This window comes from Lytechinus variegatus, chromosome 14, assembly GCF_018143015.1.
Source record: "Lytechinus variegatus isolate NC3 chromosome 14, Lvar_3.0, whole genome shotgun sequence".
Taxonomy (NCBI): Eukaryota; Metazoa; Echinodermata; class Echinoidea; order Temnopleuroida; family Toxopneustidae; genus Lytechinus; species Lytechinus variegatus.
In genome coordinates this window covers 407,247-432,407 of record NC_054753.1, presented here as the reverse complement: position 1 = coordinate 432,407, position 25,161 = coordinate 407,247, and the positions used below count along the sequence as shown (strand labels likewise).

Genomic DNA, 25,161 nt, shown 5'->3' with positions numbered 1-25,161 from the left:
ATTTCAATGTGTATATATTTTAATTTTCTTTTATCTGTTTTACTCCTTAACATCGGAGATTTGTTTATATATTGTGTATTATGTTATGCAGTAAATAAAAAAAAAATGAATTACATACCTTTACCTGACTGATGTAGCACTACAGTAGCGGATCTGGGCAGACATGCATACCGCCCTTTCACGCGGTAAAATAATTTGAATGAAGATTTCAGTGAAAAATAAGGCAAATGACGTATATTTAGCATGTGTGAAACCAAACTAGAACATGAGGAGAATCACGAACGCTAATCACATGATTACAATACTAAATAGCAACCATCATTACAATGATGATTCAAGATTCACGTGTGAAAAGGCCCAATGATGATTCAAGATTCACGTGTGAAAGGCCCATAGACAGTGGGCCCTTTCACACGTCAATCTTGAATCATCATTGCAAAGTTGCGAGAAAGCGAACCGAGCAAGTAATTTTTTTCTTTTTTATTTTATTAAAAAATAAATTTTGGAATAGATTTTGACATAAAATCCAGAGAAAGATATTGTAATTCTTCCATTTCCTTTTCTTTCCCGGGCCTTTCTCATTTCTTACTCGGTCGAGAAACCCTTTTGATTGGGGGGGGGGATTCTCCCCAGGACCCCCCCCCCCGAGAGCATCTCTTGCAGGCATGAAAATGAGAGTAAAAATAGTGTTGCAATGAGTTAATTTATGACAGTATTTAAAGGGGAATGAAACCTTTGGAACAAATAGGCTTGTGTAGAAACAGAAAAATCAAAGAATAAGAATAAAGAAAGTTTGAGAAAAATCAGACAAATAATGAGAAAGATATGAGCATTTGAATATTGCAATCACTAATGCTATGGATATCCTCCCATTGGCAATGCGACAAGGATGTGTGATGTCACTGATGAACAACTTTCCCTTTGGTGGACTATAAAATACCCTCAAAATATCTCTTTTTGCTTTTTCTTATGATGATACAAACTCTTTATCCATGATGTATTCTTAAAAAAATGTATTACATGCCCTCGTGTAGAAAGAACACATGATCTATGGATAGATGTGATAAAAGAGGCAATTCAAGTAAAATATATACTAAAGTAATGGGGAGAGTTGTTCACAAGTGACATCACACATCTTTGTCGCTTTGCCAATTTGCTATCTCCATAGCAATAGTGATCGCAATATTCAAATGCTCATAACTTTCTCATTATTTGTCCGATTTTTCTCAAACTTTTGTTGATCTCTTTCTTTGATTTTTCTGTTTTCACACAAGCTATCTTGTTCCAATGGTTTCATTCTCCTTTAATTTTCCATGACAGTATCAAATTTATTTTCGACCACTTTGTTCTGTTGAAAATGAAATAAAAGAAATTGAATAAAATTAGCTGGTTCTATAATACGCGCGGGAGGGAAAAGTAACTTCTTACACACATGAGCTCAACTCAAGGAATAACAAGGAGCCGGCCCTCCTAGATCTTTCCTATAGGCTTATTCGATAAGTATTCTGTTGCTATAAAAAAATCAATATAAAAGCTTGCTTGCTTATTAATATTTAATCAATTGAGCAACAGTAAAGAATCTCTCAAAATTGGAAATGCTGCCAATCCATCGTTCAAAATGTTCTGTCTTTCATTTATTTAGTTTTGCAAAAGTCGTTCATTAAGACGGGCTCTATTGTTTTCCAATTGGGGGGGGGGGGGGGGTGGGGTGGGGTCCCGGGGGGCCACTTACATTGGCGAGTGGATACCATGCGCGACCAAAAAAACACGTAAAAAGGATGTCTTTTTCACGATAGGGCACGTTACGTACGTAACGTGATAAGGGTGTCAAAAACACAAAAATAATGAAAAAAGGGTATCTATTTCGCTAGGAAAATTACGTGTTTAAGGTCGAATATGTGGGGATGATAAAACAAAATTAAAATGTTTTATAAAGGATGTCCTTTTTGCCCCAAAACTTCGTGTTTAGAGTCCGATTTGAGCGAGGTGTAGAAGTTGGGGTCGTACTAAACCAAATAAGGTAAAGCCGACGACCGAAGGACCCGTAACAATAAAACATTCCTGTACTTGTTTAGGGGTTCATTTCAGGGAATATTTGCCAAGAGTATCGTTTTGTTTCCAATACTTGTTAAGGGTAGGTTTTCACACGCCAATACTTGTTAAGGGGTGCATTTTCAGAAAATGGAAATTACGTGTTTAGGGTGCTTTTCGATACCCCATGGTCTCGCATGGTATCCACTCGTGAATGGAAGTGGCCCCCCGGGGGTGGGGTGCGACTAATCGGGCCCCTCAGGCTCTGGATCTAAATATTTTTGCTGCTTGTGAATCGATTGCAGCCTTAAAATAGGCCTCTATTGTTTATTATTTGTTGGCCTATAACATTGCAATTATTGAGGGAAACAAAATAATGTCTCTCACAAGCAAGAAAAAAGTCAAGGTCATTGAGGTTGCCACCAATTTCTAAACCACTTTCTGTTTTAAATCATATTTTTATCTACCTCATCATAACATGACTGTGAGAATAATTAAAAAAATAACATTTATAATTGAATCTGAATTTATAAAACGGAAACAATTTAAAATGATTATCCCAAAGTGAAACAAAAAATCATTCTGTACACATTTCTGTAACAATTTACAATCACAAAGGGGACACACTAACATATTAATAATCTATAGATAAATCTAAAGGTGAATATGAAATTGAGGAAGTTACGTCTAAAAAAAACACACACGACACAAGCACACAAAAGAAAACACAAATAAGTTTTTTTCCATCATGGTATCCATCCTGACCCCTCCCCCAATAAACTAAGCATAAGAAGAAGGAAAAGGATCGAGGGAAATAGAGAGGAAAATAAGAAGATCGCCTACTACTTTTGGAAGTAACCCGAAACTAGCCCCAAAATTGTAATATATATATCTTTATTATTATTATTTTATTTATTTATTTTGTAATTTGATCACAGTGTTCGGAACATACTCTGCAAGTATATACCGTACTACAGTGTTTAACGCTGCTCTCTTCGTAGTTAGCACTCTCTGTAATATTGAATCTTTAAGCGGTCTCTTCAGATTTTGATGACGTTATTATTCTTGTAAGCTTCTTCTTCTTCTTCCAGGCTGGTACAGTCCGCCACTGGCGTATTATCGTACCTTGTGCTTGTCAAGTGTTGAGTGTACAGTGCAAGTAAAAAATTTCTACAATGGACTCTATGTGCAGCTAAAAAACCAGACTGAAGCTTAACGAAGCTTGACACACTGCACCTCCAGCTTGAAAGGCTCCAATGAAGTGCAGTTGACAGCTACAGGTGGTAATGAATTCCACAGCCTGATAGCGTCTGGATAAAAAGATGTTTGGAGAAATCGTGTCCTTGCATAGGGAACCAGGAGTTTTTGTGGGTTTCCCCGAGTGCGTGGGGCTGTTACTGGAATGAGATTGGCGGACGGAAGATCAACCAAGCCATGGATCATGGAGTATGCTGTATATCATTGAATGAAGCTACCGGTACCGTATATGTAACGTCGGATTTTTCTTCACGATGGACGAAGTCGAAGAAAACACTAATATTGTTACCGAAATTCGTAAGCTACGGAAAAAGCTTCGTCAGATTGAAAATTTGGAACGTTTGGACAGGCCATTAAATCACGAAGAAAATCTAAAGGTCAGAAACTGAGGAGAATTCTCATGATTTTTTCGCGGAGCCGTAACAAAACTCTTGGCAACATGTAGATGTACTCACATCGTGTGTAAACAGAATGAAGTCCATGTCAATTAAGTTTATGTCGGGTACCGCATTCAAATGGAGTCGCCCGCAGATCTGAGAGCTGTTTTTTTTTGTAAAACCTGTATGATGGGGGGGGGGGGGGGGGACATGTCTGAGCAACATTAATTTTTGAAAAGTCCCACAAAATTTTCAGTCAGTATTGTTAATTGTAATATTCTTATGATTAATGAATAAGCGTGCCAGAATCCACCAGAAATTAAATTTGTGACAGAGAGAATAACAATTAATTTGTCTTTTTGACTTGGTCTTTAACTTAGATTTTTTGAACTTTTTTAAAGTTTGATTTTGAAATGGAATGAACCATCCATGGCCAGTACATCTAATGTTAGGATTACTTTTACTCCCATATTAATAGGAATCTATTCTAGAGCTGTTAAGTGTTGTTAATTATGGCTGTCATGATTCGCAAAACTTTGTTAATGTTAGAATCTCTATATCAAAATCAATGCGTTTTTCTTTTCGTGACTGAGCTTGAGTTGAGATGGACAATGACAAATGAACACCAGACAAACTGGAAATGAAGTAGGGGGCATGTATGTGTTCTTTCTCGACAGATTCCATGTCCTGGGCATAGCAAATTATAGACAGCTGGCAGCCGCGGTCTGTGGGGAGGAGTTTTTAAACGTTTTTTAGGTGGTCTGTCATGAATATGACAGATCACCTATTATATTCGTCAGAATTTTCTTTATTTTTATTGCCAAAGCTAGTGACCACTTTATCTCAATATCGGCTTGTCAATTTCCTTGATTTTCATGTCATGTATGGCAATCATTATGGACATGCGAAACGAAACTTTTTAAGGTTATCAAATCATGATGACGTCATCTAGGCACCATTTTGTGAAATTAAATGATTGATCATATCATCGCAACTAATCATAAAAAATCATCCATATTTGCATCATATCAAGTTCAGTTGACACGTCATCAGGACATGTCAACAGAGGTCATCCAAAGGTCACGACGCGCACGAACACGCGCGTCAAAATTTGAAAATTCTCCAAATCAACCGTGGTCAAGTTTGGGTACGTTTCAGGCCATTTTGAGCATGTCAAAAATTTGCGCGCGCACAGGTATGCATGCGCGTTCTTGCTCCTACCATCGGTATGACTCTTCGAGTCGTCATTTATTTTATGTCTATCCATTGTCCATTATCTTCTGATTAATTTGATACCTCATTCAGCCTCTTACGACCAATAATACCGGAATGCGCGTCCATTCAAATTTGCATTGCACGCGCATGCAAACTCGCAAAATAAGTCATAAGTGGGCAAAAATATGCCTATGGTCGCATTTCATAAGTTGGGTATGCAAAAAGGGTGGCGTATGAACAATTTTCCAGATGGTGCCATGGATAAATTGTTGCTACATCACAGCATCTTAACCAAATTTATTGAGTAATATCTCATTTTGAAGCTAGAACTATAGGCTAAATATATTACTATGAATTAGATCAATACAATATCAGGAACAAAAACTATAGCACATTAAGTTTGAAGTAACAGGGGTGGCGGAGCCGGTGGATGTGGAGCCGGTGGATGCGGTAAATGATAAAATGTTAATTAAACCTAATTAACAACTTATTATAATATGTAATATGACTGATATCCTCATATTTCTGGGCGTTTTAAAGCAGGGAACAACTAAATGTCATAAAAATTTGACAATTTTGAAAATATGCAGCAATGGAATACATGTGTATGTCAGCTCTGATCTGCAACCTTATCAATTAGTGAACCGGAGAGATTTGGTTAATTATCTAATTTGTAATCTTAATTTTTAGTACAAATGTTGTGTATCATTGCAACAAACATTTCTACCCATGATGTTGTCATTTTGCCAAGCATACAAATACAGTGACAGGTATTTTGGGGGCAGAAATGTGAAATTAAATACTGTTAATTAATTAGTATAATTAACATGCATAAAATAATAGATAATTATTTTATTTTTGGTACAGATTTAATCATTGATGTTTCAAGATTATAACTGCAAAATACTAGGGTGATCCAATGTTGCATTAACTTTTGACACCATTTTATGTGCAGCAGGTCCAATTTGAGAGAAAAACGCATTTCAAAATTCACATTTACATTGACATCTATGTAATAATTAGCTGTTAATTAGTCATTTTAAGGAAAAATAATGGTATTCAAAACTTAAAACTTTTTCATTATGTAGAGAATGGTAATAGCTATAACATATCAAATAATAAAATTTTTGACCATTTTTACCCTGTTCGCGAAATTGGACCACCTTATGACATGCGACCATATATAAAATTCACTGTAGCTCTTCAGGGAGTCCGTTGACCCCCAATTTTGTTTTCCTATTCGAATACAGTATGAATGGGAGATATGATTTCATGCCACATTTGACCCTTAAAAACATCGTGACGTCATCAAGATGGCGTCGGAACTAAAAATTAACGTTTTCTGTTTCATGATGTCACCACACTCATGTAAATTTTTTCTAATTCTGTAAATATTGGTCTTTTCTTGCCAAATTTTCAATATGTTTTAGCTTAAAATGTACCCTTTAGACAATATGTCAATTGTTTTATTGTAAAGCTTGTACTACTCTCAAAACTAGAATTTGTAGAGGTTTGTCATCATGCCAATTTTCTACTTGGAAAAATTTACATTGACAATAAGTTTCCTGTTTTGCACAAGCAGTCTGTCGAAAACAATTGTGGTCGACTGGATAACGCACCTGACTGGCAATGCAGGGGTCGGTGGTTCGAACCTCGCTCGACTCTTTTTTTTTTTTTTACCCTTTTTAGGTGGTCTGTCATGAATATGACAGATCACCTATTATATTCGTCAGAATTTTCTTTATTTTTATTGCCAAAGCTAGTGACCACTTTATCTCAATATCGGGCTTGTCAATTTCCTTGATTTTCATGTCATGTATGGCAATCATTATGGACATGCGAAACGAAACTTTTCAAGGTTATCAAATCATGATGACGTCATCTAGGCGCCATTTTGTGAAATTAAATGATTGATCATATCATCGCAACTAATCATAAAAAATCATCCATATTTGCATCATATCAAGTTCAGGTGACACGTCATCAGGACATGTCAACAGAAGTCATGCAAAGGTCACGACGCGCATGTACGCGCGCGTCAAAATTTGAAAATTCTCCAAATCAACCGTGGTCAAGTTTGGGTACGTTTCAGGCCATTTTGAGCATGTCAAGAATTTGCGCGCGCACAGGTATGCATGCGCGTTCTTGCTCCTACCATCGGTATGCCTCTTCGAGTCGTCATTTATTTTATGTCTGTCCATTGTCCATTATCTTCTGATTAATTTGATACCTCATTCAGCCTCTTAGGACCAATAATACCGGAATGCGCGTCCATTCAAATTTGCATTGCACACGCGTGCAAACTCGCAAAATAAGTCATAAGTGGCAAAATATGCCTATATAAAATTCACTGTAGCTCTTCAGCTCTTCAGCTCTTCACTCGTCGATATAGTCAATATCTCATCTGGAAATTGCTTGAATACCACAAAATTACGTTGAAAATAAAAATTACACATTTTCGCAACATACGTCAATGTATTTATGCATATTTGACCGTATCTTCGTTTTTAGTGGTCAGTTTTCTCTCAAATTTTGATATGATGTAGTCGAAAAATTTTTCTACAAATAACGTGTAAATAATTTTAATTTTTGACCACAGCATCAATGTTTTGTGACCCGTTTAAGTTTTTGCAAATTTTTTCTGGGCCAAATTTTGAGAAAATATTTTATTATTCAATTTTACGGTCTTCCTGTAAAATTCAAGCGCACTGGTTTTGCGGTTTTTCATGTGGGACATTTTTCGTAGTTTTTCCGGAACTTTTTAAGAGGTAATTTTTACATTGTAAAACAACATTTATGTATTTTCTTAGTAAACGCTACAATATTGAAACGCTATTTGGTGGAAAAATTTCATTACAGACATTTTGTGGAAATTCCCGGATTTTTTTTGTGGTCATTTTTATTGAATATAACGTATAACAAATTTTCAGGTACCTTATCTAAAATTTAAAGAAAATTGTGCAATTTAGTTAATTACACATTCTCCTTAAATTTTGTGGGAAAATTGCTGGTATCTTAATATTTTACCTGACTTTTTTTCATTAAAAATAAAAAAAAATTAATCAATGGATATTGAAAATTCTTGACGGAAAAAATGTGAAATGTTTAGAAATTTGCAGAAATTGTGCAAGCATTAAAAACAAAATTCTACTTAATTCTTTTATAAAAAAAAATCACTGATCAGTTTTTAAAATTGAAATTTAGCAGAAATTTTGAACAAATGTATTAAAGATATTTTAGTTTTAAAAAAGTATCTCCTATGAATTTTCAAGTATTCTGTGAAATTTATAAACATTGAATTTGTAAAAATTCTTGCTTGAAATCTTGACAAAAAAATTGCTAACAGTACAAAGGATTCTTAAAAAGATTATGCATGAAAAACTTAAACTGTCGATTAGAAATTAGCTGCTGTGAAAATTAAGGCGCCTTTCATTGCGTAATCTTAGAATGTCAATTTTGGTAAAATAGTCTGGAATTTTTTAGGAGTTTTTAAGGCGTTTTACGTGCTCCAAACTTCATTTTATATTTACCGTATTGTATTATCACCACCATCATTATAATCATCACGATTATCATCACCACATTAATAATCACATTTAGCATTGGTCCAAATTTATTCCTATGATGTCTATGATCAAGATTATCAATCATATATAAGTAATTCATTTCATACAGCATTAGCCGACACTGAATGAAAATTCATGACAGACCACCTAATTCGTCCTCATGACGAATTAAAATCTAGTTTTTTAATTTCTCCTCATACACAGACTGCTCGTTATCGTGCAGCCACCATTAGGGTGTTAACAATGCGAAATCCCCCAGACGGGGCTCATCGATTTTTGTCTTTATTTCATGAAAATATAAAAAGAAGTTAAAGAACTGTACCAAAATAAACTTACTTCGGCTGTTGCGCAACTTCACTTCCCTGTTTTATCCGAACTTATTATACAAACATATTGCCATTAAAGATAAATTCCAGTTCTGGTAACGATCTCAAAATGACTTTTGCAGAATCTAATGTAATGACCACCCAAGTGTCTGTTTGTATATGAATAAAAAATATGTGCCAAAGGATTCTGGAAGAAAATGTATAATTGCTGAGAATTAAGCAAAATAAGCGCGGATTCGGTCACTTCCGTCAAGTCTTTATTCCAGCATATATAATACAGTGCCCCACGTGTGCCTATCTGTGTTGGTGATCTTCAGTGTGAACATTTTTCAGCGAATATTTCAAGATTTCACAAAGTTCAGTTTATGTAACTGTACCAGATCTAGATCCTTGATGATATACTGACAATTAACCCTGGTTTTACAGACTTTCTCATGAAATCAGTGTTACTGCAACTGCTGGCACTTATCTGTAAGTCCCCTGTACAGATCAAGTTAGAACTGTGGTCTCCGTATTTTGGTGAGTGGAGCCAACGGAGTTCAGCAGAATAACCAACATAATAGAGACCGAAGCTTTTGGTCTAAGCAAATTATTACAAATAGAACTTACAGGCTACATGTAGTGGTCTTTACACTGGTATGGCTTCTGAAATAGTTTTAATTTTTAAATATGCAAGTTCCATGTCACTCAATTCAATCCTTCAGCCTTTCAAGTAGCAGATCTTTCTAGCAATCTTAAATTTACTCCCTCTATACATCTACTTGGATTCCTTTTGACATGTACCTTAAAACACTTTTTAAAACTTGTTCCTGTATAGTTCTTGAATCCTATTATCAATTACACTAAATGTAACAAATTTGTAGAAATTGAATATATCAAATCAGTCTACATGTAGTTAATCCTATTGCTAGTTAATTGTGATTTTACTAATATTAAATATTTACATTTTATTGACAGACATGCCAAACTTAATTTCAATTATCCTTTGTGTCAAATATTTGTATGTTGTATCAGTAATTTCCATCTTCAATATTAGTTTTGTAATTCATTGTTTTATACTCCATATTTCTTGATCTGTAAAGTGTATAGACATTTTACATCTACTAACTATAGATAATAATGAATTCATCTTCCTTAATACCTGGAAGAGAATAGTTACAGCTATTTCAGTACCTAAATAAAGGAGGTTACATGTACCTCAAAAGAAAAATAGGATTTCAATCTGTCTCTCAAAAAAAAACAAAAAAAAACGCAGGCATATCATCTTCTTTGATTTGTCTTTCAGGTTGCCAAGAAGGGTGCTGTTCGCTCCCTCCTCCAAGAGAAGGTAAAACTCGTTCAAGAAGTCATCTCCACCACCCCCGAGACTTCAACCAGCACACCAGACTCTGAAACCAATCCCCCAATCCCTAAGAACTCCCCAGACCCAATTCCTGAGGAAGACGCTGAGGGTGGTGGGGAGACCAAGATGAAGAGAAGTGGTGATCATTTGGAGAGTGCTGATAGCGAGGCAGTCGATGGAAGACAAGATGAGAGCATAAGCCCTGAGAAGATGAAGAGAGTTATGGATGATGGGAAGGTTGTGACAAGTAAGGGTGGAGGAGATACCAAGACAACCACAATACAGGTTTCAGGAGCAGGACAATCTAAAAAAGGTAAGCATTCAAGCTGCCTGCCATTGACAAATCATGGGGAAATTGAATTAATACAAAATTTGCAAAAGGCTAATTGACTTGCATGATATAATCCGTTCGTCATGAGAGCCCGTCGGACTAATGAGATAAAAGTTCGGACAGCACAAATTTGGCCGAACTTGTGATCGTCATTTACTTCGGGTTTTCGCAGTTCAAGTTTCCAACAATCCCAATTCCTAGACACTTTGCAGTTACAGTATCTTGATTGCTAAACCAATAAAGTTCCATGTTTCAAAGTGAAAACATGCAGTTTACTTCTGGTTGGTTAGTCTACTAACTATCGCTCTCCGAAATTAGACATCCAAGACATGCATGCGTCTATTAGATAACTCCCCCAGGCATGCAAGCGAGTGAAAGACTTGAATCCCTTCTCTGTTCTGAGATTGGCCTTGATTTCTCCATGATTTGTCAATGGAAGGTCGCTTTAATAGCCCGTGAAGTGAATTACATGTGGTCGATCCAAGGCCCATTTCGGGAGGCCAATTTTTAAGGCCCTCTGCCTAAAAATCAGAAACTTTAAAAAAGCTTTAGAACTGCTATGAATTGGGGATTAGCCAGTGCTCTTTTTTTTCAAGGCTCTATTTAGCATTTTGGGGGCAATTTCGCCACAAGGCCTCTCAGCTTTCATGGGTGTGGTTCACTGCTACCTGCACAGTCCATGAAGATTATGTAATTCCAAAATTGTATTTGTAAGCATGAGCAATTTAGTTCAGTTAATCGAACTAGAAATATGCAGCCACTCATTACTTAACCTATATACTGTTAGCCACAATAATCTGTCACTCTAAATATATTGCATTCAAAATTTTGTTATGTAAATCAAACAAGAAAATTCATTTATTTTATCTTCATTTTGTTATTGTATTCTGTACTGTGACATTGAAATATCCAACATTAATAGCCTTCATGCTAGGGTATATCTCAATGTGTTATTGAATGAGATTTTAAAACATTAATTCTGAAATTTGCTATTCTGTTCTATTTCATTTCAGCATCTCAGAAATCACCAGCAAAGGGTCAGTCTGCGCTGGAGAATAAGAGAGAGAAATGGTCAAGGATGGTATTCAGTGTCCAGGATGTAGATGGCCATAATGATCTGATAACCAGTGTAGATTGCAAGGACAATGTTATTCTTTCTGGAAGGTATAGTACAAGGGCCCTGTTGCATAAAAGATACTATTATGAAAACTTTGCCATCCAATGGTAGCTATCTTGAAATCCTTGATTCTGATTGGCTGTTGGGTCATTTTGCCATGGTAGTTACCATTGGATGGCAAATAGTAACTATTATGCAATGGGGCCCGGTACATATCCAATTATAATGTATTGACAGTATTTTGCGACATCTTCTCAAAGTCAGTTGGGCATCATCTTTCATGAAGAGTGGATTATTATTTACTGACCAGAGACTTTATGAAAAGCATTGGAAATACCTCTAACAGAGGCATCTGGGGCCCGTCTTACAAAGAGTTTCAATTGATCTGATCAATCGCAACTATGGAAAGCCAGCAAAGTCAACATATAAAATGCATGTTTGTCGAAAAAAGATTCTAGATATGAATGTATATCCATAAATTCATTGATTTCTTTACCTTTTTTTACAATGGACATTTGGCCAATTTCCTGTTGAAAAAATTATGACACTGATGGATTTCCAGGGAGTTATGATTGATTGGATCAATCGTAACATTTTGTAAGACGGGGCCCCAGGTGTACCAGCGAGAAATTCTTTGGCCAAGCCTAATGACGGCAAGGTAAAGTGAAATAATGACTTTCCAGTGGCTGGCATAATATATAACGTGTGCTACTCATAAATCTTGATCTACCTTGGTTCTACTGTGTAATTTATATTTGATTGGTGTCAAACTCTCCATGATAGCAGAAGAAATGCTCCTTCAAAGTAATTTGTCTCTGTTTCCTAGTTCATTTGAAAAACTTGCAACGCTCATAAATCATGTCTCAAGCAAACTGTTTGGAGTAGATATTGGAAGAATTTGGTTCAAACATATGAAATTACCCCTAGGTGAATGGACACATCTTTCCAATAGTGATATATACTGAATGCTTTTGTTTTGATTATGATTTTATACATTTCAGTCGAGACACCACAGTGAAAGCCTGGAACACTAGGACGGGTGATGAGAGGTGTAGTCTTGGAGGTCATAGCGGTGCTGTTACATCTGTACATCTGCTGACCAGCGAGCAAAACCAAGCATTAGGTTTGTGTCATAATTTTTCCTATTTTAATATCTTAATTTGCCAAAATGTGTTGTTGGATGCAGGGATGGATCTAGTTACACAATGCTTGCCTTTAGTCGGGCCTTTCATAGTTTATGAATAATATAGCCTGTGAAATGGAATTGTATCTAACCGGGCTAGATCCGCCACCCTGTGCCCCGGTAACATTGACTGTAGGGCTTAATTTTGTGATGAATTATATCCAAAAGTCACTGCAATCAATCATAGAAGTCAGCCTCACATTATCAATAACTAAGATTTATATATTTATATTACAGGGCCCTGGTTGAGAGAGAGAGGGGGGGGGAGGGGGAGGGGAGGTACAGTAGGGAGGGAGGGAGGACCAATATCAGTGGCGTATCTTGGAAGGGCAAAGAAGAGGGGGGGGGGGGGGTTTGTGCCTCAAGCACTACTTCAAGAAGAAGAAGATGTGCAAAATGAGTAATAAAGATGAATTTTGGGGAGGGATGAAAGTTTAAAAGAAAGCACTGAAAGAATGAAAGAGGCACAAATTCTCTTCTCTCCGACCCCTTAATTTGGCCAGATAGGGATGATATAGCATCTTATTGTGTGATACTATCTTGCTGATTTGATACAAAATAGATACCCTTTATTTTATTCTCTTTTTCTTCCAGCAAGTCATTATAATTTTGAAGCCAATACAACCTGCCATCTTGCTCTAAGTTCATCTAAAGACTGCAGTGTGAGGCTATGGGACTTAGACTCCTCCAAGGAGCTTCGATCCATTTACACATTCAATCCTGTGACAGCAATGGCATTTCTTAATGACATTTCTTGTGTAGTGACTGGATCTGGTAAGTCTATCACCTGAGTGTAATTATAGCACTACCATATTGTATTGTGAACTAATTGCATGATATATTTAGAAGTGCGGTTATGAAATTGGATGAATTGATTCAATAAAAGTGATTTTCAGGTTTGTATTCTTCTGAAAATAGTGGACAATATTAATTTGTCTGTAAGCATAATGTCCTTTATTATATTATCTGATGAGCCATATTTTACAACAGTTATTAATGTTAGAGACTTTATATTTTTGAAGCCTTCTTTTTTGTCTTTGGATTACACTAAAAATACGAATTTAATACCGGTAGTTGTAATCATCTTTTATTTTGTTCTCTATAATATTTCCCGACATTTTCTTGCTAAAAGTTGATAAAACTTTCCTTGTAAATTTTTCCAAATGACATTCTAAAATTGGTCGTCCGGACATACAACCTGTCCAGACACACAACAAGTGGGTATACATGTAGATTTAAATGCCCTTGGCAAAGGTGTGTACAGTTTTCATATTTTACAAACAAGTAGAATTACCTTTTAGCCTGCAGTGAGTTAGAAATTCATGCAGTTTATTATGGCACAGACTGCTTGATGAGAGTCAATATTTACACAGCTTTAGCAAATGCAGTAATGTGGTTAAGGCCTCTGTACATCGATATATTTTCTTTAATACTAAATAGTAATATAAATGTACAACTTAGAAATCACTATTTACCCTCACCTCAGCAAGTTGCAACATGATGGAAACGTTAAAAATTATTTTGTTTCCATGCAAATTTTTTTCTGACTTCTGAATATATTTGTTATCAAACTGAATTTATTTCAGATGCATGAATCTGTAAATAACAAAAAAAATCATCAATGGTATTGCCAATTTGGCGATTAAAAGTTAATCAAATGATTTATTTCAATAAATGTGTTTTTCAGATGGAGGAAAGGTTGAGATGTGGGACGTTATCAATGGTGATAACCTCTTCTCTTCTTTAGCGCATGAAGACCATGTGACGTGTATCAAGGTAGTTATAGCTATAAATTCCTGGTATTTGCCTTATCTGTATTGCCAAAAACTGTTGCCAGTTTTGGGCAGTCGTACAGTTTTAATTAAACAAAAATAAGAGTCATGATAATAAATTTTGTATTTATCAAGAACTGAAAATGTACTCCTATGTCAACTTTATTTATTTATTTATTTACTCACTGATTGATTGATTCATTTGTTTAGTTTTTGTTGGTTATTTTTATTCTTTTATTAATTTACTTATTTATTTATAAATCTATTTATTTATTTTTTGTGGGGGATGTAGAAATAAAGATAAACAAATGAATAATGAATACAAAGATATTGCCCCCATGTATAGCTTTCAGTCATCTAATTTCATTGGTTTTATTCAAAGGTCAGAGGTCAGCGGGTGGTCACTGCATCCAGTGATGGGGTCATCAAACTTTGGGAATTGAGGGACAGGTCGCTACATGTCATCTTTGAGTCAGAGAATATCCACAGCCAATCAGGAACTCTGGTTCAACGACCAATCATGTCCTTGGGATTGTCCGACACTGACATCTACTATGGTGACGAAGGAACAAATATTAAAATTTTGGATTGGAAAAGAGGTGAGGGGTATAAAGTGATAGATGACAATGTGTTTTCATGTTCTCTCTATCTGTCCTGTTTTTTTATCTTATAATTCATGATTCACGCCACAATTGAAACCATGTACTAAGTCGTGGGGCAATCGTAGTTGTATGTATCATATATGAGATCTTAGTCAGTTGTGGCAGTTGTGATTGAAAAAAAAATGTGCATCTCAAAATTTACACATTTTTTTCGGCTGTGGAAGGCCAATCGTGTATGGATCGGGTCGGGAAAGGGGTATTTACAAAAGAACTGTGTAATAGATAAAGTTTAAGAGTGGCCTAAGTATGCACATAGAATTTTTAAAAAATGGGTGATTCACAGTGTAGCTGGATGCCCATAATGGAATATCATGATTAAAATTGAAACATAAACAATTTCATGATTGTGCCTGTCACAAAACAGCATATTAGAATATTAAACATCTGGAGTGAACAGAAAGCAGCTTAAAATTTGAAAATAAGTCAAAAGAGGAAAGTGAAAGGAAGACAGACAAAGAGATAGGTTGGTAGATGACCACAAAAGAGCATTAAAAGAATCATGATAAATTACACGATTTAAAACTTCGAGAATAACTTTGAAGCAACATTAAGTGCTAAATACCCTATTTCATGAAATCTGATGGGGAAACAGAATAGTGATTATGGGTCCATTTTGGGCCGGTCCAATGTGATGAAAGGTATTAACAAAATAGAGGTAATATAAAGCTATAGTAACAGTTGATCACAAGAAGAAAGTCATCAGGTCCTGGAGGTTCTTGGATAGAGCAAGAATAGCAGAGTAAATGTCTTGCACCATGGCACTGACACCAACATTTACTTTACTTTACTGACCTTTGCAGGCAGTGTGAGGAAGCTGAGGAATCACGTTGGTGAGTTTGGCAGCACCTACTCCATGCTTCTCACTGATGATATCACCATGTTTTCATCTTATGACCTTGACAATGGAGTTGGGGCTATCAATGGTAAGAAAAAGCTACAGTCAAACCTGAGAGACCTCTGAAAGACCAATGTAAGACCATGAAACTTTCTTGATCTTTCAGAGAACTTTCAGTCAACTTTGAAAGATCTCTGAGGTCTTTCATAATTCCTAATTGATCTTTCAGTGATCTTCATGGTCTCCATGATCTCCAAACTTTTTGAAACGGTTCAAAACAGTCTTTCAGGAAAATGGTCTTTTGATGGACAGGTCTCCAGCAGTCTTTCAGTGGTCTCTTGATAAACTTTCAAAGTTCTTATTAGTCTTTCCATGATCTTTTGACTGTCTCTCAAGATTTTCACAGAGATCACTGAAAGACTTGTGAGAGATCATTAAATGATCAATGACAGACCAGGAAAAGTCCATGGAAAGTATTCTGAGAGATCACTTGTTGCATAAAAGATCTCTGAAAGACCATAGAAAGATCTCTGCCAAAATTTTCTTCCATGTGAAAGGAATTTCATTAAACTTGTCTATAAAGGGTGCCTGTTGCCATTGGCCATTTTTCTGTCTCCCTAGGATGACCTTAATAGACAGGTTTTACTGTATGAAGATCTTTGAAGACCAAAGAAGAAATGCAATCATATTGTTGTTTTTTTTTCCAATATAATGAAGGATTTGGATATCAAATAAGATAAATTGAAATTGAATGAATGATACTGTATTACAAACAAGCCACTAATATATTTCATTCAAAGCAGCAATGTTATCACAATAATGGATCGATAGATTAATAGAATTTTGTTTGAAGTATTAAACAATTTACAATCAAATGGATCATGTTACAATCATGCTACTGACGTTTCAGTCTACCGAGAGATGTTCATCAAGTGATGTTTCAGTAAAATAATGGATGCTCTTATCAATTTAAACAAGGTTGCAATCAAGTGAAGTTGCAATCAAGTGAATCATGCTCCGATCAAATGATGGCCATTTGATGGTGATATTAATCAGCAAATTGCAGTTGAATTGATCATCTACAACCAAACCACTGATTTTTCAACAAAGCAGAGATGCAATCAAATGATGTTTTAATAAAACGAAGAATGTTTATATGAAGTGAAAAATAGGGGGAAAATGTTGCAATCAATGGATCATGTACCAATCATCCAACTGATAACTTTAAATGTAATCAAAGGTATTACAATAATATTAAAAGAAAATCATTAATGATGCAATCAAGTAATTCATATTGGCCCGCATTCTGAAGTCGAGTTTAAGTTAAACTCAGGTTGAAAGTTGTGGTTTGAGTATGGACAGCCAATTGTTACACAATCACTAACAGTAGAGATAACATACTTCAGCTCATTCGGCTCTCAAATTATAGTGTTGGAAGTATAAATAGTTGATTGTCTTTACCATCGATGAATCAGGAAAGAGCACAGTAAACATATGAAACATACAACTTAATACAAATTTTGATACCTTTGGCTTCCCAATACTTAAAGGACAAGTCCACCCCAACAAAAAACTTGATTTGAATAAAAAGAGAAAAGTTCAACAAGCATTACACTGACAATTTCATCAAATATCGGATGTAAAATAAGAAAGTTATGGCATTTTTAAGTTTTGCTTCATTTCACAAAACAGTTATATGCACATCTCGGTCGGTATGCAAATGAGGAACTGATGACATCACTCACTCACTATTTCTTTTGTATTTTATTATATGAAATATGAAGTATTTTTATTTTCTCATCATTGTCATGTGAAATGAAGTTTCATTCCTCCCTGAACACGTGGAATTCCATTATTTTAACATTTTGTACTTCAGGCAAGGAGGTCCTAATCCTCAAATTTTAAAAATTGAAATATTGTATAATTCAAACAATAAAAAACAAAAGAAACAGTGAGTGAGTGACTTCATCGACTCTCTCATTTGGATGTAACTGGCTCGTTCATATAACTATTTTGTTAAAAATAAGCGAAACTTTGAAATGTCATAACTTTCTTATTTTACATCCGATTTTGATAACATTTTCAGCATCGTGCTTGCCAGATTTTTTTCTCTATTGATTCAAATCAACATTTTTCTGAGGTGGACTTGACCTTTAAACCACAACTTTAAACCTGAGTTTAAGTTAAACCCGACTTCAGAATATGGGCCATTGTAATCAAGCCTTGTTGGGTATATCAGTCAAAGGAGAGATGTGTCCAAACAATTTTTTTTTTAATAATGTAGAGGATGTTAATATGAAGTTTGATATAAAAAAAGGTTGTAAATGTAAATGTAATCAAATGGATCATATTTCAATCAAACCTTTGATATTTTCATCAAAGGAGAGATGGCATTTTCACTGAGATGAAGGATAGTGATCTGTGAATCAAATTTTCAAAAAAAAAAATTGTTGCAATCTAATGGATTACTGTAAAATCAAACCACTGATGTTTCAATCAAAGGCAACATGTAATCAATCAATCCAATCATATGAGAGATGATTCAATGAAAGCAAGTATGTTCTTCCTATTATGTAAAACAAGGGGGGTGTTGCAATTACCTGATAGATGGTATGATTAATTAGCAATCAATTTACCTCTTCTATTTGACACTCTTCTCAACTCCTGACAATCATTATATTGCCACACTCTGTGACCCAGAGACAAGCCAAATAGATCATATGACAGTCATGCCACTAATATTGCAATCAAAAGAAAAAAATGCAATCAACTGATAGAGGGTGTAATTACTTAGCAATTAATTTATCTCTTCTATTTGACAGTCTTCTCAACTCCTGACAATCATTACCTTGCCACACTCTGAAACGGAGTCAAGCCAAATAGATCATATGACAGTCATGCCACTGCTATCAAAGAAAAGATGTGATCAAATAATAGATGGTGTATTCCATTAGCAATCAATTTACTTCTTCTATTTGACAGTCTTCTCTGCACCTGACAATCATTACCTTGCCACACTCTGTGACCCAGAGACGAGCCAGATTGAGTCCATATCTTGCCTTGACCAATCAAATCCATCGATGTGCTTCGTAACAGCAGGGCAAGAGCTGAGGATATGGCGTGCATTGCCTATCAACCACCGCAGGTAAGAATGGCTTGGATCATAAGAGATTGCTTTCTCATGTGAGGTAATATATCTGACATTGACTCTGAACAGTTTAGGACTCGAATGAAGAATTCATAGCGGCTTGGCCATTTTTGAAAAAGGCACTTAGAGAAAAGGAAAGGCAGAGCTCACTTGAGGGAGCATCAAATGCTAATAAGACAGGCCTCAATAGTAAAATATACTTTTCAATGTGAGACATGCACCTGGTTCCCGCAGGGTACCAAAGCTCAATGAAACTCGGTATAACACACATTATTATATCCTAAATGAATTAAATCCTGTATGTTGGTTGGTGTAAGTCAGGGGCGGAAAAAGGTAGGGGGGACAAAGGTCTGGAAAATTTGACAAGCCATAAACAAAAAAAGGCTATTAACTAAAACTTAAGGTCATTTTGACAAAAATATATTTGACAAGCAAAAAAAAAGGTCATCTCGTCCCAAAACGCACGTTTTATTCAAATTTGTAGTGACATATTTCTTAGCATCACCAAAGGCCCAAAATAGTAGGGGGGACATTTGATATTGTGTCCCCCCTACTATTTTTAGTAGGGGGGACATGTCCCCCTGTCCCCCCTGGGATTTCTGCCCATGGTATAAATAGCATCATATAACCAAACACATTCTCCCTATTTTTCAATGATATTGAAAATGCAATGCCAACTGAAGAGAATTTACTATTCCGTAAATTCCCTTCAGTGGGTGTTTCATTTTCGATTTTGGATTAGCGCACTCTTCCATGATTGACATCACAGGTCATTGACACAGATCGCGCAGGCACAAATGCGTGTTCCGCTGAGTGCGTAGCTTCAGGAAAAGTAGGTCAGTCAGCAAGTGCGTTATCTATATTTTGGTTCAGAATTAAAAAATGATGAAATACGTGTACAAGAACAAGATTATCAAGACCTGTTGTTCTAACTTATTAAAAGTAGGATATAAAACAAATATACCAGGCCTTTATTTCAAAAGGATAGAGGGAATTTTTCATCCACGGTTGTACTGGAAAAATAGCAATGCTAGTCCACCCCTCGAACAAATAATTCCCACTCTACTTTCTCAAAGCCTGGAGTATTATAGGTTCATTTAGCTGACATGTGTACTGTATATTTAGAGTCTCAATGGCTATCATTTTGAATGCTTACAAAAATCTAATTTATTGAATATTCCATTGCTATCATATTTTCCTATGTTTCTTTTGTACTGTGTTTATCTTACAGTTCAGCAGGTGCCATCTCTGTGACCTTTGACCCTGCCCTTACGATACCGGCGGATGATTCTGATGACGAGTCAAGTGAGTCTGAGCTGAGCGGAGATGACGTGATCAATAGAGGTTCAACCAGGGGATCGAACAGGAGATCAAGGAGAAGAGGGAGCATTGATTCTGAGCATCAAGATTCTTCCTCATGGCTCTCATGGTGTTCATTAATATGAAATCATTGTGGTTTGGTGATCTCTTTCTTGTCTCAAATATTTATATTGAAAATGACATTATTGGGATGGGGTAGCATAGGAAGAATGACAGGTGATTTCACCCTCATCACAGCCTAAATAACCCCTAAAACTCCCCAAGTCGAATGCTTTCATTTGGGGCCAACCGTCTTTTCTTGAGTCGCCCCAAGATCTGCCACAGACAGTATTGTTATAACAATAGAACAGAATTATGATAGTTGCATTCACAGCATAATAACTTGTTGTGCAAAAAATACAGCCCTTAAAATGAAAGAAATAGTGCCCCCGGAATAATAGCCCCGATGAGAATATAAACATAGCCCCACACCCCTCCCCAGAATTATTTCCTACCCTAGTGTGTGTATGGGGGGAGGGGGTGATAACACTGTTTTGTTGGCATTGGTCATAAATGCGTGTACTTCAGAACTATGGATCAGGATGGCCATATACTATTTTCATACATAAAGGGATCCCATATAATGCATTCATGATTGGGAGGGGTATTGATAATTGGTCTCATTTTTAGTTTAATAACAAGCTAGATGCAGTTTAAATGAAATAGGAACATAAGGTGTATTAACATGAGCAAGCTGCTATAGAAAGATGCATTAATATTACATTTACTAATTAAACTTCCAGCCAATGTGTAGATTGGTCATGGATGAGTAAACTGTTTGATACACATAGCAATGCCAGTATTATATCCAATATAAATGTAATCTTATCCTGATTGCTGTTTTCAGAAATAAGATGAAAAAATTGAAATGTTTTGTGCATTATTTCTTAATAGATTTTATGTAAATATGAATGTAAATAGCTGCAAAGTTTATGAATTATGAAATTATATTATTGACTTGAGAGCAAGAAAGGAGGAGTAGGGGGGTTTCAGATTTATTTTATAAAGAATAAAACTGCAGTGTAAAGCTCCTATGTCTATCAATATTGAGCTGTAACTTTTGATGTTCAATATTCTGTAGATAAACATATTTATCATATCTTATTTCCAGTGATCTGGGGCCAAATTCATATTACATACATCCCTGTTAACATCATTGTAACCATGGAAACCTTGACTGTATTCGTCTTCTGAGCCATGTTACCATTCCTTCATTGAAATAAGTTGTAACTCTATGAATTGGACCCCTGTCCCCCTAGATGTGTTTGTATTTCTGAATTTCAGCTGAAGTTTGACAATTTTCCAAACATTTTGTTTTCATGGACCAGTGCAGAAAACATGACAAGTGTCAGCATAGACATAATTATAACTGGGTAATAGTTAACAACCTCAGCACTTCAACATTTCTCCAGGAGAAAGAGTTTGAGAAAAAACAGGAAAAATATTTTTTTTATTATTCTTAATTATTATTATCACTATTATTAGTAGTAGTATTAGTAGTAGTAATAGTAGTAGTAGTAGTAGTAGTAGTAGTAGTAGTAGTAGTAGTAGTAGTAGTAGTACTAGTAGAAGTAGTAGTGTAGTAGTATTATTTTTTATTATTTATTTAATATTTTTATATATTTTTTGAGGGGATCACAATTTTGCATTTATTGCACACCCATGTGTGATCAAATAAATAACTTTTAGTTTTACTCAGAACTTAGTCTACATGAAGTGTATGAACACTGACTGAGAATCTCCATTCAATATACATTGTTTGACAGACTACACAATTTTGATTTGAGGGGCACTTACTTTTTTGGCTACGTTCATCTTATCTTGTTCTTCTAGCGCTGAGCAGTGGCTGCTGGGCCAACGATCAATTGGGCAAAATGAATTTCTGGTGTGTTTCTATTTCTGATTTCTATATAAAAAAAGAAAAATGTGGATATGGAAATATATACATACCATTGTTTCTTTCTTTAATAGGTTATCATTTTCAGATCTCCATACATTTGAAATTACAAATAATAAAATTAAGTTTCATTATCTGTCATATTTTCCCCCTTTGTGTTCCTTTGAAATTACAAATACATCTTCCTAAGGCTAATCTCTTGTAAAAAAATTACCTTGTTTGAATGAGGGCAACATTTTACTTCTGAATCACACACATGCTTTGTGTAATGTGGCCAGAAAAATTGCTTTGACTTGATCATTTTCAGCTTGTGACATCTCATGGGTTTATCGCGTTGGGTCGAACAAATCCTGACCTTAATTCCAAAAACGTCGGGTCCAGTTTACCTGACCATTTGAGAATTAGGCTATGATTTTCACAAAAGATAAGGTAAATTGGTCCCGACCTTTGGGGAATTTAGGGGGCCCTTTTCTCAAATGTTTGAGTAAACTGGACCCCATGTTGTAGGAATTTAGGGGGTCTCTTTCTCGAATGGTCAAATTATGCGATTACCGACCCAACATGATAACTGATGTGTTGTCATAAGCCATGATTTTGTGACTCATAGGAGGTTGAACTACATGAAGACTTGATTTTTCATATGAATTCTATTCTGTAATTCCCTCTCAGAATTATTATATTCATATTTTTTTTGGAAATGCCCCCTCTGATTACAGTACTTTAAGGCATTTTAAAATGTCATTGTGTATTCAAATGTCTTTATATAGATATATTATATAGGTGTTTTGTAACCAAATTAGCAATCTGTCTTATTTGCGCTGAAAATGTGCCGTGAAATGTGCCATCATTTATGATCATTGTAAATTATGAAATATATTAAATATCAAACGTGCAAATTGTGTTTGAACTTGTTAGTGAAAATATGTACTAGACTGAGTTTTAATTATTGTAGAGAAGGGGGGGGGGGGGGGGTGGCTGAGGAAAGAAGGGAGGGGGGGGGGAAGGAGAAATAGAAGAAAAGGATGTGGGAGGAAAGGGAATAGTAGGAGAAGATGATATTAGGAGGAGAAAAGGGAAGAAGTATAGAAATGGGAGATGTCGAGGATGGAGAGGAGGAAAGGAATGAAAAGATATGAAAGTGGAGCCCGGAAGTGGAAAAGTAGAAGAGAAAATGAATTGGAGAGAGTGATGAGTGGAATGATATGGAAGAAATGAAGAGAAGTGAAGAAAGGAGAAATAGAAGAAAGAGAAGAAAGAGAGGAGACGAAAATGAAGGAAGAAAAGGAGAAAACATACTCTACATAATTATTTTTTATTAATCAACCAAGGGCTAGGGTATATCCTACTTTGAGAAAGATTTCAATGACTTGAATGGGTATATGATCTTATATCAAGTAACAGGAGCCATTTACTTCACCGATGCCCACTTGACTCTGTTTCCTCTAACAAGTTTCTATTTGGGTTGGATTTCTAGTAGCAGTAACTTGGCCAGTAGACTAGCTGATGCAGGAAGCTCAGAAAGTAAAGCTATCGAAAGGGTGGAGGGCATAGGAAGCGAGGGAGGTAATTAAAGGAGGAAACGATGGAGGATAGCAGAGATGCCAAGTTCAAAAAAATTTTATGCGTGAGATTTTCATGACTCGACGTCTCTGTGCGCGTGCGACCAGTACTTACACTCGTACGTTGCGAAAAGTCGCGCGCGCAATGCGTGCGCTCATGAGATATGGGCTTCAAAACCATGCGATGCACGCACGCAATTCATCGTATCACGTACTAGCTGTGCGCTGACTGCACTCTCGATTCGTCTCGCGTGCCGGGCTAGACGCGAAGGCGGTCGGCCAGTCGTATAATCTGGTGAATAATGCTACTTTTTCTCTTTTTTTCTGTCGGGTCCCGATGCGTGAGAAAAATGGGTGCCATGCGTGAGATCGTGAGACGGACCCTGAATGCGTGAGTCTCACGCACAATGCGTGAGACTTGGTAGCTCTGGGAGAGCGAGGGAGTAACAAAGGGGGGGGGGGGGGGGGTTGGGGTGGAGGCGATAGATAAACGATCGAGGAGGATCAGGCAAGGAGCCCTAGGCCCGGAAAGGGAAGAGAATAGATACGAGGGGCGGGATCAGGAAGAGTGTGGACAAAATGAGGGAAAAAACATTAGGCTAGGATGATGAGGAGCTGGAGGGAGGCCAAATGTTTTGGTTTACTGACTACTGCTAGTAGTATGGTGAAGTTGGATGAACTTATGGTGTAGATGTAGCCATTAATCTGGCCATCCGATCCGATGGATCATCAAGCATGATCCATCTCGTTTCAGTTCCTCCGCTGTTCAGAGATCGGCAATTACAACTGCAAAGTTAACTCAATTAGTCTGGTAAATGTCAAGTGCAGGGGGATTGAAAGACAGGCAGGTTGACAGGTTAAGGAACAAGAAAAGGACGTGCAGCTTAAAGATGAAGTGCAGGGTAGCTTTTACTTAGGATCAAGGCATTTAGCTTATGAGGGAGGGAAGCATCATGGGGTAGATGGCTGCTGTGAGTTGGCAGGGATTGGTATAGGAGGTTGCTGAGGAGGGGAAATCTTTTAGGAGATTCCTTATCTTGTCCAAGAGAGTGTTACTAAGGTGGAGGGGCCGTGGGCATTTGGCAAGGTCAGGATATGCTCTGTAGTGTCCTCTAAAGTTTACACAGCTCACATCATATCACAGGTTGGGTCTGTGATACCGTATATACCGTATATACCGTACC

The 25,161-nt window shown here is 36.2% G+C and overlaps 1 protein-coding gene across 1 annotated transcript; it reads left to right on the top strand.

The window, feature by feature from the left end:
* The first annotated feature begins 3,518 nt into the window (after nt 1–3,518).
* On the top strand, nt 3,519–21,939 carry LOC121427608 (pre-mRNA-splicing factor PRP46-like). The gene is made up of 10 exons (XM_041624089.1): nt 3,519–3,665; nt 10,058–10,427; nt 11,459–11,609; nt 12,564–12,685; nt 13,340–13,519; nt 14,433–14,521; nt 14,900–15,116; nt 15,980–16,102; nt 18,997–19,159; nt 20,394–21,939. The coding sequence occupies exons 1-10, from the start codon at nt 3,543–3,545 to the stop codon at nt 20,605–20,607; spliced, it is 1,752 nt and encodes a 583-aa protein (XP_041480023.1). The 5' UTR covers nt 3,519–3,542; the 3' UTR covers nt 20,608–21,939.
* The last annotated feature ends 3,222 nt before the right edge of the window (nt 21,940–25,161 follow it).